The 18,051-nt window shown below is 34.9% G+C and overlaps 1 protein-coding gene and 1 pseudogene across 1 annotated transcript; both read left to right on the forward strand.

Annotated features, from left to right (window-relative positions):
* The first annotated feature begins 768 nt into the window (after positions 1 to 768).
* LOC142639228 (calcium-transporting ATPase 12, plasma membrane-type-like) lies at positions 769 to 5,319 on the forward strand (annotated as a pseudogene).
* Positions 5,320 to 12,352: 7,033 nt separating this feature from the next.
* LOC142639229 (calcium-transporting ATPase 12, plasma membrane-type-like) lies at positions 12,353 to 17,777 on the forward strand. The gene is made up of 2 exons (XM_075813362.1): positions 12,353 to 13,201; positions 14,938 to 17,777. The coding sequence occupies exons 1-2, from the start codon at positions 12,830 to 12,832 to the stop codon at positions 17,638 to 17,640; spliced, it is 3,075 nt and encodes a 1,024-aa protein (XP_075669477.1). The 5' UTR covers positions 12,353 to 12,829; the 3' UTR covers positions 17,641 to 17,777.
* The last annotated feature ends 274 nt before the right edge of the window (positions 17,778 to 18,051 follow it).

Raw genomic sequence — 18,051 nt, forward strand, 5'->3', positions numbered from 1 at the left:
CGACGAGTAATGGTTGGTCATTCTCGTTCACTATTTGCCTCAAGAAAAAGTGGAACCAGCTGAATATATTGTAATTTAAATATGGGACCAGACCCACAAGACTACTCTGCAGGCTTTTGAATGCAAAAATTTGTCTCTTTTATTATTTTATATATATATTTTCCAAGACGCGTAACAAGATGAGGATGAGTTCTACTTCTAAGCCCTTAGTTCCAATCAAGACTTTGGAAAGTTGGGTCTTTTCCTCTAATTAATTATTAGCGTAATTATTTACCCAATTAAATTTCTAGGAAATTTATTGTTAAAAACTGAAAACTGAAAATATTATAGTAAAATAATTTTTAAATATGTGAATAGTGCAGTAAGATCTAATTTTAAAGAAAAAATTGCTTAATGAAGGCACTTGTAGGTCTTGTAAACAGTGCGCGGGACCCACCAAAAAAATAAGTTTCTATTGGTAACGTGCAAAACAAGCTTTCCAAACGGAGGCTTAGGGCCTGTTTAAATAGCGTTTATTTTGCTAAAAATAGAAAATAGAAAACACTGTAGTAAAATAATTTTTAAAAATATGAATAATACCATAAGACCAATTTTTAATAAAAATTTAGTTGAAAAGAGAAGTTTGTAAGTCTCCTACACAGTACAGGAACCACTGAATAGTGCATATAATAATGCGAAAACTGACAACTAAAAAAAAAAAAAAAAAAAAGCCAAAACGCGGAAAGCTGGGATTTTTCTATAAATTTGTATCCAAACGGAATTTGTATCTATTTGTATAGGCCAACGGTTTTCGCTAAGCAGTCTAAGCTAAACCCAGGTCACCGTAAAAAAGAAACATACATAGATTCTGATTGTGTCATCTTCTTGGATTTTCTACTTTTAGCCAACAAAACAAACCCAGAAAAATGTTCGAGTCAAACACCAATCAAGCTTGTGATACCGAGGCCCAGACTTTGGGTGCTGGCTTACTCATTACCACCACTACTACTGCTACTACTTCACCTAAGTACGGTCGCTTTTGGCGTAAAAGTTTATATGTAGGCATTTTCATTACTCTCAAGAAAACCCCCGATGAACAAGAATCTCCACTGTCATCACCATCTTATGTTGCTTTACCGGAAGAACCACCAGCTGCCTCTGAAATACTAATCGACGTTTACTCTGATAATGGGAGGGACATAGATCATGTAGATGATGAACAGCCCTTTCAGGAGACAGTTGCTGAGATTGTGAAAATTGTGAAACAGAAGGACTTGAACCGTCTTAGAAGACTCGGCGGCGATGACTGGGACCACTGGGTTCTTGCACGCCTGCGTTCTAATTCGGAGGTAATAAACCTTTTGCATATATAAGTATTGTTTTCTTTCTTTCTTTCTTAAAGTTTGAACAGTAAGTTTTAAATTTTTTTACTTTTTTATTTATTTTTCATTTAAATTTTATTTTATTTTTTATTTTTAAGTTGAAGTATTGAAGATGGAGGTGTATTTGATTTAAAAAGGGCCAATTAATTAACGGAAAATATTTTTTTCATTTTACAGTTAAAAAAAGAGAGTATATTTCAGCAAAATAAAAAAATTTTACAATCTCACAACGGCCGCCTGATCTGGCAGAGACCAACTCACCGCAACTCCACCAACCACCCAAACTACCATCAGATCCCCTTCCTTTAGGCACTGTAATTGTACATGCCATAGAGCTCTACAAGCTAATTGACCTCCCACCAATTAGCTAAGAGCATTTATATTAGTTTGTGCAAAAATTTATGTATATTTTAATATAATAACTTATTTTTTCTATTTTACCTACTCACTTTTTAAAATACCCCACATCAAATTATTTATTATACACTACGTTTCATTAGAATGTCAATTTTTTTTTTTGTATTTTTTAATTGTTTTTTTTCACACACAATAACTACTCTTTACTTTCTTCCTTCATTCGAAGAGAAATAAAGAAAGAATAAAAAACTAAATGTAAAATGAATAATACAAGTGTAAATTTATACAAACTATTTATTTTTACACAATTTTACATAATCTGATATCGGTGAATTTGATTGGTTAAAATGTGGTCATTTTTTTACTATACAAGCACCGCAAGTGATCTAACTTTTGTTATCTTACTTGTCTAACTAGGCCGAAATATATCTAGTATTAAAAATCTGACATGTTTGACTTGGTTTTACTGAAAATTATAAGCAAGTGACATGAAATTGGTCAGGGTATGTATATATATAATAAAAATTGTAAGGACAATTTTAATAATTTAGGGATGGATTTTTAAAAAAAAAATTTAAATAAAAATTCATGCAATTTTAAAGACAACAAATTTTGAGCCTAAATATTATATACAGCTCTTTCTCTTTAAGTTAGCTTAAGCTATTAGAAATGGTGGTGTAATTTATTTACTCACTCACTCAATCTCAACAGGATGGAATTGAAGGAGGCCAAGATCAAGCATGGAACTCAGTTAAGGAAAAAGGGTTCTTTTACTTCTTCTCGAAGGCTTGTGGCAGTTACACCAATGTCCTCCTCCTGGTCTCAACTGTCTTGTCCTTTGTTACTGGTATCATAGAGAAAGGAAGAAAAGATGGGTGGCATGATGGGGTTGCAATACTTGTTGCTTTGGTCCTGCTTGTGGCATTCCCTTCAGTCGGGAACTATCTTCATGAAAGGAAGATGGCGAAGAAGAAGTTGAAGAATATGGAAAAATTGGAAGTGCTTGTTGAAAGGGGTGAAAATTCCCAATGGATTTCCATTTCCAAAGTTGTGGTGGGTAACATAGTGCGGTTGAAGGAGGGTGATCGTGTTCCTGCCGATGGTTTGCTAGTGAGTAGGGAGGACTTGGTGGTAGATGAGGTTTTGAAATCCAAAATTAACCACGAGCGAAACCCGTTTCTCTTCTCAGGTTCAAAGGTTATTAAGGGTAAAGGTAGAATGCTTGTAACATCGGTTGGTGACAATACAGCTATGGGCAAGCCGCTGAGCTTGGTGACCGATCAGCCTAATGAGAAGACAGTGTTTCAAGGTCGGATTGAGAAGCCGAGTATTTACATGGATAGGATTGCTCTTTGTGTCACTGTTCTTATTAGTCTTGTGGTGTTAATTCGCCTCCTACAGGGTAACCACAGTAATAGTAATGGATTGCCAGAGCTTAAGGGGAATGTTTCAGTGGACACGATGACGAAAATCTTTGAGAAAATTGCCCTGAAATCCAAAGGAAAGATTTGGATCTTGACAAGTGCTCTTACAGCAGTGGTAATAGGAATACAACACGGAATGCCTATTGTGATTACAGTGTCTCTGTATTGCTGGAAGGAAAAGGTGCAGCTATCTGGGGCACACCCTCAAAACTTATTAGCTTGTGGCACAATGGGGTTGGTTACAGTCATCTACATTGATGCAACTGGTGGGCTAATGTGTGAACCGGTGGAGGTTAGCGAAGTTTTTGTGGGAGAGAAAGATATCAAAATCAATGGGGACCAATATGATCCTCCTGAAGCTTTGAAACAGGGAATTGATGTGTCCCTTCGTGTGTCTGAGATTTCTGTTAGCCCCACCAATGCTTTGCTCATTTCTTGGGCAAAGAAAAGATGCAGCTCAGATGTCCATCTGCCAAGTAAATTTGAAATTCTTGACCATAAAAGTTGTATCAAGAAAGGAAGTGGGGCTTTGATGAGGAAAAAATGTGACGATGAAAAAATTATGCACTTGCACTGGGATGGGGCTGCATCAGCTATATTGGAAATGTGTTCACACTACTATGACAGCAATGGGGAAAGTCATGCAATTGAAGGTCAGAAGAAAGAGTTCAAGAAACGGATTAAAGTTATGGAGGATAAAGGTCTTATACCCATTGCATTTGCTTATAGAAAAATTGAGGTCCAAGAACTCAAAAGAGGATGGCTTAAGCTTGTTGGCAATAGTGGGTCTGAAATACCCATGTCAGAAAGAGTTTAAATCAGCAGTGCAAGCTCTAGGAAAAGCTGGAGTAAGAGTCAAGTTGGTATCAGGTGATCATCCCTCAGTAGTAAGAGCCATGGCTTTTGAATTGGGAATCATTGATCCTCGTTCAACAGATGTGGCACTTAAAAGGCGAAGATATTCAAAAACTGAAAACCAGAGAAGAAATGGAGAAATTGGATAGGGCTACAGTGGTAGGAAGTTGCCTCCCTGAGCACAAGGTTTGTATGATACAGTGCTCGAAGCGAAAGGGTCATATAGTTGCATTCGTTGGTGGATCAACAACAATTGACATTCTAGCACTGAAAGAAGCTGATGTAGGGATCATTGAGTTAACCCAGAGCACCAAATTGGTGGAAGAGTTTTCTGATATCACCCTAAAAGGTTATCGTTCATTAGTTCCTGTTTTGAAGTTTGGTAGATGTTGCTACCACAATATTCAGAAGTTCATTCAACTTCAGTTCACTGCGTGCTTATCTGGGTTGTTAATAAGCCTAGTGATGACAATGGTTCGTGGAGAATCCCCAATAACAGGATTCGAATTGATGTGGATGAGTTTGGTTCTGTGCCTTCTAGGTGGCGTAGTTATGAAGATGGAGTTAAAAAGCGAGGAACTGCTAACCAATCAACCGGCTAAAGGAACTCAATCACTTCTAACCAAGGCCGTGTGGGTAAACATAGCAATTCAAGCCTCATACCAAGCTTCCATTTTGCTACTCTTTCAACTCAAGGGTCAAGCCATAACTGACATGAACGATGCTGTTCGGAAAACCATGGTCTTCAACACTTTTATCCTATGCCAAATCTTTAATCAGTTCAATGCCATGGACCTAGTAAAGTGGGAAGTGTTCTGGGATTTCCTTCAAAACTATTCTCTTTTGCTGACTTTAACTGATGTTATTGTCGTGCAGGCGGTGTTGATACATTATTTGGGAAGTATAACCCAATTTGAGAAGTTGAATGCAGTGCAATGGACTTGCTGTTTTCTTGTTGCTGCACTTCCATTGGCCTTGAGATGGCTTGCTGCTGGCATACGGTCATCGCTTCTGAGTTCACTTGCAATGCCATTGCCTAACGGGATGCCTTCACCCTATGTTTCTTATTTGGGCGTTCCATTTTTCACGATCCTTCTCCTTGCATTGCCTGCACTTTTTACCACTATCATCAATTATGATGAAAATGTGCCATCGGGTTGTAAATAAAACTTTTAAGTAATTCATTGTGCCTAATTTATCTATAATTTTTTCTTTCTTTTTTTTGATACATATTCTCACTTCTTTGTTACCTTTCCCAGAATTGTGTAAATGTTGCTCTAGTCGTCGTATATTTATAAATGTCAAATACTTCCTTTTTAAAATTTTTTTTTTTTTTTCATAGCTTTCCGAGATAATGATCAGAATGTATAGTTTTATTGCACATGATAACAGGCTTTATATATAATATTAGTCTACATAATTATCTTGCCTTTTTATTACTTATAAAGCACCTTACCAATCCATGCCAGTATGCCACAAAGTTAACTACGCTCTCAGCTCACACAATTCAACTTCAAATTATGAGACATTGTCCGCTTAGGATTTTTTGTTGATGCTCCTTTATTATACCCAAACAACATCCTCTCATTGTTCTCTCAAATCCCAGCCAAGAACAAGCATAAGCTTTAATTGCTCATAATTCACTAATTTTCTAAGAGTGAAGCACTACAAAAAAGATAAATTATAACAGTGGTCTTTTTTTGTAGCACTTAAAAAAAAAAATGCTACTAGAGAGGGCTTATTGTAGCAAATTTTCAAATGTTATTATAAGTCTCTTTGTAGCTGCAGTTTTTTTTTTTTTTTTTTGTAATCATTACAATATACTTTTTTTTTTTTTTGGTAGCGGTTTCTCAACTCCTATATATATATATATATATATATATATATATATATATATATATATATGTATATGTATGTATTTGCTTCTATAGGTGTTTTCTAAATACAAAACCACAAAATTTAGTCCTTTTTGTTTTGTTTTTTATATTCCTATGCAGAAAACTAACACCCTAATAACCAAAATACCCCTAAAACACTCAAAATGACACAAATACCCCTAGAGCTAGAAAATGACATAAATATCCCTATAATGTCCAATATACCCCTAGACCTCACAAATTACCAAAATACCTTAGGAGTGATTAAAATAAAACAAAGAAAAAAAAAATCCCTACCATCGTAAATGATAACAATCTCTTCAATCCATATATAGTATTACTACTATTATCTAGTGGTTTAAGCCGTGGTCCGTGAAGATGTTTAAGCCTCAACAATCTTAGTGTAGTGTCAAAACAACTATTAAAAATATTTTTAATAGTTGCACAATGTAATTATAAATCAATTATTGAAAGACTTTTAGACCCGAGTTTGAAAGTAATGACAAAAAGAAATTCTATTAGATGAATAATTCAAATAGTAATAAAAAAAAGTTTATTATTTTTAATGTTTATATTTAAATTTTAAAAATAATATGAGAATAAGAGCAAAAGAAATCATATATAGCCGTATATCAAGAAAATATATAAATAAATTAGTTAATATAAATGACTTAGTTACCAACAAAGCATCCTAACTAATCAAAAGGTATAAGGTTTGAATTTCAGTTTCTTGATAACAATAAAGCTTATCAAAAGGTTTATTTTCAGTTGCATGAAAACTAAAAATTGAAAATTTTAAGTATTGATACAATGATACAACATTGGGTGTTCAGCAGCGTTTGATATCTAGGAATTTTATCTTCTTTTTTTTTTTTTTCCCCACAACATGTTTATTTCTTCTATGCTTTCTCATTGAAGTACCTAGCTTTACATTACTTTATTTGTTAGTTTGTCTTCTGTAGTTGGGACTTGGGAAGTCTCCCCTGTTGTTTCTCTCACTTTTTCATTGTGCTTTGCTTTTCTCTGCTTTACCCATTAGCTTTTCTCCTCTTCTTCATTCTGCCATGTTCTCTCTTCTCATTGAAATGCCCAGCGAAGGTTCTAGGTTTCTCCAGCTTCTTCTAACTCCTTTATACAAATGGGTTGGGCTATTTTGGGCTTATTTCATGACATTCCCTTCTGTAAGGGTCTTAGGTCACTTATGGGCCCACTTGTCCTCATACCCTGACATTCTGCAGCAAGACCATTTCTCAAGTCACTCTTAGCCAATTCAGTTGGGACATGGATTTGGGTATTAATTCTCAGGTTATCCCTCCATTCTCCAAGACTTGGCCGCTGGGCTTTGGGCATGGACGAAGCTATGTTATGGCTTGGGGGGCAATGGCTCCCTCGACTCAATGGAAAAAAGAAAGAAAGAAAGAAATATATACACACACACACATCATATATGCCGCTCTTATGCTTATCTTTTTTTTTTTTTAAGAACTTATGCTTACCAGTTAGTATTTTATTTTTAACTTGTTTTGAATTGTAACGTTAGTATATTATCCTAATAGAGTCCTAGGAGTGTTGAGTCCTTAATTTTAACTTTAGTATTTGGTTCCTTTATTTCAGCCACTTAGAGCATTTGCATCCCAAATGCCAAATGTAAGCATATTTTAGCATTTAAGCCCAAAATTCCCACTCTATCAGAACTTGTAAAAACCAATAATTGCAAAAAAATTTGCAATTGTGCTACAGTGCAATTACTAAAGGTAGAATTGCACTATAGTTGAATGGTAAACTAAAATATTATTATTTAATTCTCTCTCTCTCTCTCTCTCTCTCCTACTTTTTATTAAACAATTCCAACACTTTCTCTCTCCTCTCTCTCGTTATTTCTCTGCTCTCTTCCTTCTCTCTTCAAACCCAAAACCCATAGCCACCACATCACAGCGAGCCACCACTCCCATTACTTATCTTCTTTCTTGTTGCAGATTGGCCTAGTTGACAGTAGCCGATGTGGCTTGCTTTCTCTCTCTCTGGTTGATGGCGGCGACATGGATTGGTGCAGTTGTGGGTTTGGGTTTTAGGCCAATGGGTTGCGGCAGCGTGGTATCTTTCATATGGGTTTGTTCTGTGGGATTGTGTTGGATTTTTGGAATGGCTTTTGATGGGAGTTTGCTATGGGTGAGTTTTGATGGGGTTTGCTATGGGTGGGTTTTGATTGTTTGGGTTTGCCATGGGTCTGGGTCTAGGTTTGCCGCCGCGGGTGGTGTTCTTTAGATTTTCAGTGGTGGTGGCTGGTTGGTTGGTTCGGTGGTATGGGTTTGTGGTGAGTGGTGGAGTGGTGGACGAGTTTGTTGTTTTGGGTTTGTGGTTGGTGGTGTTTATTGATTGTGGCCGTGGGTTTGCCATCGTGGGTCTGGGTTTTGCTTGCTATGGGTTTGTGGTTGTTCTTGAACAGAACAATGAGAGAGAAAGAATAAATAATGTGTTGTATTGTAAATGATGGTGATTTTGGGATACATTATTTTGTTGTGTAGAAATATTATTTTATTGAGTAGAATAGGAAAATAAAAGTTGGGATGTTGGGAGTGTTGTAAAATGATATGGTATAAATAATAAAGTAGGTTTTGAGATGGTAAAATAAAATAGTTTGAAGATTTCAGATGCGAATGCTCTTAGTCCTTTAATTTAACATTGGGTGCTAGTTTATTCCTTGATTTTAGTTTTTGAACATTGCTATCATCTCTCTACGTATAAATGCAGCCAAGGTATTATGAAATAGAGCATACATATTTTTATGCAAATTGAATTCTAAGGAAGCTCGGATCTTGTTTCTAATTGCTTAATTCAAAAATAGGCAAAAATGGACCATATGTTCTATAATCTAATGATATAAACTTTCTGTTACTCAACTTTATTGGTAACCCAAATCCCATCTATGAGAGAGAGAGAGAGACTCTAGAGAGGGAAAATTCCTGACCTATCAACAGTTGACACATCATGCTACCAAGTCCACAAAGTATGGCTAATTACAAAACGCCATGTACTGCTACTAGGTTTTGCCACCACTATTCAGAAACCAACAGAAATTTGCCAAGTGTCGTTGAAATAGGGACATAAAATGCATGCAAAAAACCAATCACACATCGGCGTGTGTAAGAAATGACATAAGCAATTCGACACTTGTAAGCAATGACATAGGTAGTCTAATCGGGTGTTTACATGTGTCACCTTGAAAATCAAAATATTGTGACCAATTAAAAGATGCCACGTGTCTTGGATAAAAAATCTTAAAGCTCCTTCAATCAGATTGTGACACATGTCACCAATCAAATTTCGCCACGTGTCGCTTACCCACCCCCAAACTCCAATAAATAGAAGCATTCCAAAGGCATTTGTAGACACCAAGACATCCAGAGCACAAGCAGCATCAAAGAAGATTCAAAAGCACTTGGAAGTATAGAAGCTCTGTAGGAATCAAGCCTCAAAGAGTTTAAGAACTTCAACCTTAAAATTGAAGAACATTCGAAGCAGAAACATTCAAAATAGCTTCCTAGATCGTAAAGTTTGTTGGAATCAAGCTCAAAAGCCTCCAAAAACTTCAAGAAATTGTAAATCAGTGAAGCTCTCTAGATTCAAGCCTTAAAAGCCCCAAAGAACTTCCATCGCAAAACCTTCAAAGATGAAGAACACGAAGAACAAATAATTTCTAACAAGCTCATAGCTAGATATTCATTGTGATTTTGTTTCAAGGGTTTTTGATCCATCCTTTAGCCAAATTGAAGGATATTTGGTGTTTGAGTTAAAATCACATTATTACAATTCTAATCAACAATTCTTTTAAGGAGATCGAATCAGAGGATCACTCTTTTGTAATTTTAGAGAATTGTACCACATATTCATCAATACAAATTCACATTTGTAAAACTATTTTACTTGTTTGATTTATTTCAAACTAAGAAATTTTGACGTCTACAAGATGTATCAATTTTAGTGAAAGGATAAGAGATTGAGAATTATTTCTCATTTATCCAAAAAGGTATAGTCCTTGTATACGTTCTTTTTAGTTTCCAGGTGCTACTAGTAGTTTAAAAACAACTATTTACTGTATATGCATCAATTATGCACACTAGCCATAGACCAACACGATGCGTGGGAATAAATAAACATTATGTAATGGGGTATAATATATAAAGAGCAACAATTACTCCAAGTTTTATCTATCTTTTTAAAAATATTTCTACAAGTATTTTTTTTTATCTTTTTATCTCTACAAATATACCATTCTATTATTTGTTGTGTTTAGTTTATATTTTTTTAAGATGAACCATATTCTTCTTACTTTTGTTGTACTGTGCTATATTTGCCAAATATACAACTAAACTTTATAAGTTTCAAATGTCTCATCTCTTAAGGAATAAGAAGATTATCATAATTATAATGAAAACTCATTACAAAATTACAATGTTATCTTAACCAAAATTAAAATGAAGCTAAAGGAATAAAAGTTAGACTTTATAATAATTTATTACTCAAACAATTGGTAAGCATATTCAAAGTCATAGTCATGTAGATTGTGTTTTGATAGAAACTGAAATTCCCATTTCCAAAAAATCTATGTATTAACTCAAACTCAAATTCCTATAGCGACGAAATTATCTCGTCGCTAAAAACTTAAAGTTTCAATGATGAAAAATTTCGTCGATGTAGACTAATTAAATTCGTGCCCTACTTTTTCATTTTGACACCCTTGTTTCAGATCAACAAATAGCGACGAAATTTCAATTTCATCACTAAATGTTATTATTTTTTCATTTTTAGCGACGAAATTCTAAAGGTTATTATTTTTTCATATTTAGTGATAGATTATAAATTTTGTTGCTAAATGTAAGTTTTCAGTGACGAAAAAATTTTCCTCACTAAAATTCGTCGCTAAAAAACATTTTGTTGGAGTGATTAAAGGGAAATAAAAAAAGCACAAGACCAAAACAAATATTCAACAAATAATAATAATCAACTTTAATCAGAATTAAAAGAAGAAACAAAAATCCACCAAAAGAAAGTGAATATGTGTGTGTGTGTATATATATATATATATATATATATAGAGAGAGAGAGAGAGAGAGAGAGAGAGAGTACTCACAGATATTTTGTGTGATAAATAAGGATTAAATGGGAGAAATGATATCAAATTTATACAAAATAAAATGGGAAAGAGAGAGTAGAAATATAAGAAAGAGAAAGGGATGAAGGAAGTGTAACAGTAAAGTAGAGAGTAGTGAGAAGATAAAGAGGTAGAGAAGGAGGGGAAATGTGGAGGAAATGTAACAGTAAATGTGGACTAAAAGGGAGAAAAAAAGTTTTATTATTATTATTTTTATTTATTATAATAGGAAGAATAAAAGTTAAAAATGAGAAAAAAAGAAGAAGTAGAAGATAAGTGAATGATGTGATTGGCTAAAATGGCACAAAAGAAGCCTAACAATAATAAATGTTATATTTCAGATTATATATATATATACACACACTTGCAAATTCTCATCTACGCTTCAAATGATCTTTGAATTAGTAAGTTTTACACTTGTAACAATAGATCTTTTCATGAATTTATTTGTTCATATCTCAGCCCCTTCTAACACAAAATTATGGCTCTGTTCCTGGCATTGGGTACCAACGGTATTCGATCTTCACGAATCACTAACCCTAACCTTGGATTAAAACTTTTTTTTTGGTCAGCGAATTTCATTAGTTAAATGTGGCATATATAGTGATATACATGGTCTATTTGGATATAGCTGAAAACTGAAAATATTGTAGCAAAATAATTTTTAAATGTGTGAATAATGCTGTATGACCCATTTTTAATGAAAAAGTTGCTGGTAAGTAAAGTTTGTGGGTCTCGTGAACAGTGCACGGAACCCACTGAGGTGTATGGTACACGGAAGAAAAGTCAACAACTGCGGTTGAAAAAAAAAGAAAAAAAATGAAAACGCAGCTGTGAGAAGCACAAAACGCGATTCCCAGGCGGACACACAGCCTCTGTCAAACATTATGCCCGTAAACTTTCAATCAATGCCAAACATTCTAATTAATCCAATAAAACGGCGTGAGATGAGATTATCCCAAAGCAAACTACACTGATAGCCCCGTAGGGAATTGACTTAATGAAGTTTGGAATTTAGATCAAAGATTGTATACGCCGCAGGAGACGTAAAACTTTTACATTCCATTAATTATTCGCTACTCTTATTGGTTTTTGCTGTGCTAAATCATAAATCAAATATTCAACAACCTCATACGCGTCGACAAAGTAATGGTTGATCATTCTCGTTCACTATTTGCCTCACGAAAAAGTGAACTAGCTGAATATATTATAATTTATATATGGGATCAGACCCACAAGAGTAGTCTGCAGGCTTTTGAATGCAAAAATTTGTCTCTTTTATATATCTATTTTCCAAGACGCGTAACAAGATAAGGATGAGTTCTACTTCTAAGCCCTTAGTTCCAATCAAGACTTTGGATAGTTGGGTGCGTAATTATTTACCCAACATTCAGCCAAAAAAAAAAAAAAAAAAGAAAAGAAAAAATTATTTACCCAATTAAATTTCTCGGTCACTTCGGAAGTCCTTAATTTACTTGTATCATATCTTCAATAAATTTAGGCCAGGTTGCATTGTGTTCCATCAGAGAGAGAAATTAAGGAAGGTATATCTATAACGTTCTTTTCTTTAGGCTGAGCCAAAATCAGAAAGATGTGTTTTGAAAACAGAAAGAATTTTTCTTTTTGAAGTATAATTGTTTCTAGTCATTCTCAATTATTAAAACCGGATTATTTCCAAACCTCCAAATAGTCATAGCTTCTTCTAAAAAAAAAAAAAACAAAAAAAAACATACATAGCTTTGATTCTGACTGTGTCATCTTCTTGGATTTTCTACTTTTAGCCAACAAAACAAACCCAGAAAAATGTTCGAGTCAAACACCAATCAAGCTTATGATACTGAGGCTCAGACTTTGGGTGCTGGCTTACTCATTACCACCACCACTACTTCACCTAAGTACGGCCGCTTTTGGCGTAAAAGTTTATATGTAGGCATTTTCATCACTCTCAAGAAAACCCCTGATGACCAAGAATCTCCTTTACCGAAAGAACCACCGGCTTCCTCTGAAATACTTGAAAGAACCCCCTCCTTTCATGTAATCGACGTTCACTCTGAACAGGCCTTTTCGGAGAAAGTTGCTGAGATTGTGAAAATTGTGAAACAGAGGGACTTGAACGGTCTTGGAAGACTCGGCGGCGTTGACTCGGTTCTTGCACTCCTGCGTTCTAATTCGGAGGTAATAAACCTTTTGCATATATAATATAAGTATTGTTTTCTTTCTTTCTTAAAGTTTGCACAGTAAGTTTTACAAATTTCTTACTTTTTTAATTTATTTTTCATTTAAATTTTATTTTTTTATTTTTAAGTTGAAGTCTTGAAGATGGAGGTGGATTTGATTCCGTTGAAAATATTAAAAAGAGCCAATTAATTAACGCAAAATATTTTTTCATTTTACAGTAAAAAAAAAAAACGAGTATATTTTAGCAAAGTAAAAGAATTTTACAATCTCACAATCACCACCTGATCTGACAAACACCAACTCACCGCAACTCCACCAACCATCCAAACTACCATCAGATCCTCTTCCTTTATCAATTCCCAACTCACCCATTCACTTTCAGGTACACCCAATAAATTGATTGTTAGGCACTGTGATTGTACACCACATATAAGAGTTCAAATCTTCTGTCCCACTTTTCTTGCTCCACTATATACTCCACCAATAAAAACTTGCTACGTGTTTACCTAATTAATTAAATACTATCATTATTAACTTATTAATGCTACCGTTATTAATTAATTCCCCATATAGAGCACTACAAACTAATTGGCAATACCAATGATTCATTCGAACCATTTGACCTTCCACTAAGGAGCGGTACTGTCCATCAATTCAAGTATTGGGACGAGAGCTTGAGAACAAATGTTACTAAAATTTTAAATGTAAAATATTTTACATAAATCTTAAAGTTAGTTAACTGTAAATATTTTATTTTTGACTAAATATTTTATTGTAAAACAAACCCGATAAAACGTCAAAACAAACAGGTCTAAGTTACAAGATTTTTTTTTTATTTTATAAAATTTCTAAACAAAAAAGTCTTTGTTAAGCGTTGCTATTGTACACTGTGCATACTCCTTTTGAAATTATATTTTAAAAAGTTGATTTCAACCCGCGTAATAGTGTGTAGGGTAAATATGCAATAAGGTGTGATAATTATTACCATTTCTAAACTATTAAAAATGTTAATACTTTTTATCATAGCTTTCCTCCTACTAGCGAAGAGCATTTATATTAGTTTGTGCAAAAATTTATATATATTTTAGTATAAAAATCTATTTTTTTTTATTTTACATACTCATTTTAAAATATTCCACACTAGAAAATTTATTATACATTATATTTCATTAGAATATCAATTTTTTTGTATTTTTTTAATTGTTTTTTTTTCACACATAATAACTACTATTCACTCTCTTTCCTCATCCGAAGAAGAAAGAATAAAAAACTAAATATAAAATAAATAATACAAGCGCAAATTTATACAAATTATGTATTTTTACACAACTTTACATAATTTGATATTGGTGAATTTGATTGGTTAAAATGCAGTCATTTTTTTACTATACAAGCACCGCAAGTGATCTAACTTTTGTTATCTTACTTGTCTAACTAGGCTGAAATATATCTAGTATTAAAAATCTGACATGTTTGACTTGGTTTTACAGAAAAATATATTTGAAGTAAACAAGCGACATGAAATTGGTCAGGGTATATATATATAATAAAAATTGTAAGGACAGTTTTAATAATTTAGGGATGGATTTTTTAAAAAAAAATTTAAATAAAAATTCATGCAATTTTAAAGAAAACAAATTTTGAGCCTAAATATTATATACAGCTCTTTCTTTAAGTTAGCTTAAGCTATTAGAAATGGTGGTGTAATTTATTTACTCACTCAATCTCAACAGGATGGAATTGAAGGAGGCCAAGATCAAGCATGGAACTTAGTTAAGGAAAAAGGGTTCTTTTACTTCTTCTTGAAAGCTTGTGGCAGTTGCACCAATGTCCTCCTCCTGGTCTCCACTGTCTTGTCCTTTGTTACTGGTGTCATAGAGAAAGGAAGAAAAGATTGGTGGCTTGATGGGGTTGCAATACTTGTTGCTTTAGTCCTGCTTGTGGCATTCCCTTCAGTAGGGAACTATCTTCATGAAAGGAAGATGGCGAAGAAGAAGTTGAAGAATATGGAAAAATTGGAAGTGCTTGTTGAAAGGGGTGAAAATTCCCAATGGATTTCCATTTCCAAAGTTGTGGTGGGTAACATAGTGCTGTTGGAGGAGGGTGATCGTGTTCCTGCTGATGGTTTGCTAGTGAGTAGGGAGGACTTGATGGTAGATGAGGTTTTGAAATCCAGAATTAACCACGAGCGAAACCCGTTTCTCTTCTCAGGTTCAAAGGTTATTAAGGGTAAAGGTAGAATGCTTGTAACATCGGTTGGTGACAATACAGCTATGCGCAAGCCGCTGAGCTTGGTGACCGATCAGCCTAATGAGAAGACAGTGTTTCAAGGTCGGATTGAGAAGCCGAGTATTTACATGGATATGATTGCTCTTTGTGTCACTGTTCTTATTAGTCTTGTGGTGTTAATTCGCCTCCTACATGGTAACCACAGTAATAGTAATGGATTGCCAGAGCTTAAGGGGAATGTTTCAGTGGACACGATGACGAAAATCTTTGAGAAAATTGCCCTGAAATCCAAAGGAAAGATTTGGATTTTGACAAGTGCTCTTACATCAGTGGTAATAGGAATACAACACGGAATGCCTTTTGTGATTACAGTGTCTCTGTATTGCTGGAAGGAAAAGGTGCAGCTATCTTGGGCACACCCTCAAAACTTATTAGCTTGTGGCACAATGGGGTTGGTTACAGTCATCTACATTGATGCAACTGGTGGGCTAATGTGTGAACCGGTGGAGGTTAGCAAAGTTTTTGTGGGAGAGAAAGATATCAAAAACGATGGGGACCAATATGATCTTGAAGCTTTGAAACAGGGAATTGATGTGTCCCTTCGTGTGTCTGAGATTTCTGTTAGCCCCACCAACGCTTTGCTCATTTCTTGGGCAAAGCAAAGATACAGCTTAGATGTCAATCTTCCAAGTTATTTTGACATTCTTGACCATAAAAGTTGTATCAAGAAAGGAAGTGGGGCTTTGATGAGGAAAAAAGGTGAAGATGGAAAAATTATGCACTTGCACTGGGATGGGGCTGCATCAGCTATATTGGAAATGTGTTCACACTACTATGACAGTAATGGGGAAAGTCATGCAATTGAAGGTCAGAAGAAAGAGTTCAAGAAACTGATTAAAGATATGGAGGATGGCGGTCTTATACCCATTGCATTTGCTTATAGAAAAATTGAGGTCCCAGAACTCAAAGAAGATGGCTTAAGCTTGTTGGCAATAGTGGGTCTGAAATACCCATGTCGGGAAGAGTTTAAATCAGTAGTGCAAACTCTAAGAAATGCTGGAGTAAGAGTCAAGTTGGTATCAGATGATGAGCTCTCAGTAGTAAGAGCCATGGCTTTTGAATTGGGAATCTCTAGTCCTGGTTCAATGAATGTGGCACTTAAAGGCGAAGATATTCGAAAACTGAAAACCAGAGAAGAAATGGAGGAATTGGATCGGGCTACAGTGGTAGGAAGTTGCCTCCCTGAGCACAAGGTTTGCATGATACAGTGCTCGAAGCGAAAGGGTCATATAGTTGCATTCGTTGGTGGATCAACAACAATTGACATTCTAGCACTGAAAGAAGCTGATGTAGGGATCATTGAGGAAACCCAGAGCACCATATTGGTGAAAGAGTTTTCTGATATCATCCTTAAAGGTTATCGTTCATTAGTTCCTGTTTTGAAGTTTGGTAGATGTTGCTACCACAATATTCAGAAGTTCATTCAACTTCAGTTCACTGCGTGCTTATCTGGGTTGTTAATAAGCCTAGTGATGACAATGGTTCGTGGAGAATCCCCAATAACAGGATTCGGATTGATGTGGATGAATTTGGTTCTGTGCCTTCTAGGTGGCCTAGTTATGAAGATGGAGTTGAAAAGCGAGGAGCTGCTAACCAATCAACCGGCTAAAAGAACTCAATCACGTCTAACCAAGGCCGTGTGGGTAAACATAGCAGTTCAAGCCTCATACCAAGCTTCCATTTTGCTACTCTTTCAACTCAAGGGTCAAGCAATAACTGACATGAACGATGCCGTTCGGAAAACCATGGTCTTCAACACTTTTATCCTATGCCAAATCTTTAATCAGTTCAATGCCATGGACCTAGTAAAGTGGGAAGTGTTCTGGGTTTTCCTTCAAAACTATTCTCTTTTGCTGACTTTAACTGTTGTTATTGTCACGCAGGCGGTGTTGATACATTATTTGGGAAGTAAAACCCAATTTGGGAAGTTGAATGCAGTGCAGTGGACTTGCTGTTTTCTTGTTGCTGCACTTCCATTGGCCTTGAGATGGCTTGCTGCTGGCATACGGTCATTGTTTCTGATTTCAGTTGCAATGCCCATTGCCTTACGGGATGCCTTCACCCTATGTTTCTTATTAGGGCGTTCCATTTTTCACCATCCTTCTCCTTGCATTGCCCGCACTTTTTACCACTATCATAATTTATGATGAAAATGTGCCATCGGGTTGTAAAAAGAACTTTTTGAGTAATTCATTGTGCCTAGTTAGTGTATAATTTTTTCTTTTTTTGATACATATTCTCACTTCTTTGTTACCTTTCCCAGAATTGTATAAATGTTTCTCTAGTCGTATACTTCGTTTATAAATGTCAAATACTTCGTTTTTAAAAAAAAAATTTTCTTTCATAGCTTTCCGAGATAATGATCAGAATGTATAGTTTTATTGCACATGATAACAGGCTTTATATATAATATTAGTCTACTTAATTATCTTGCCTTTTTATTACTTCTAAAGCACCTGACCAATCCATGCCAGTATGCCAAAAAGTTAACTACGCTCTCAGCTCGCACAATTCAACTTCAAATTATGAGACATTGTCCACTTAGGATTTCTTGTTGA

Source organism: Castanea sativa, chromosome 6 (assembly GCF_040712315.1).
Source record: "Castanea sativa cultivar Marrone di Chiusa Pesio chromosome 6, ASM4071231v1".
In the NCBI taxonomy this organism is placed as follows: Eukaryota; Viridiplantae; Streptophyta; class Magnoliopsida; order Fagales; family Fagaceae; genus Castanea; species Castanea sativa.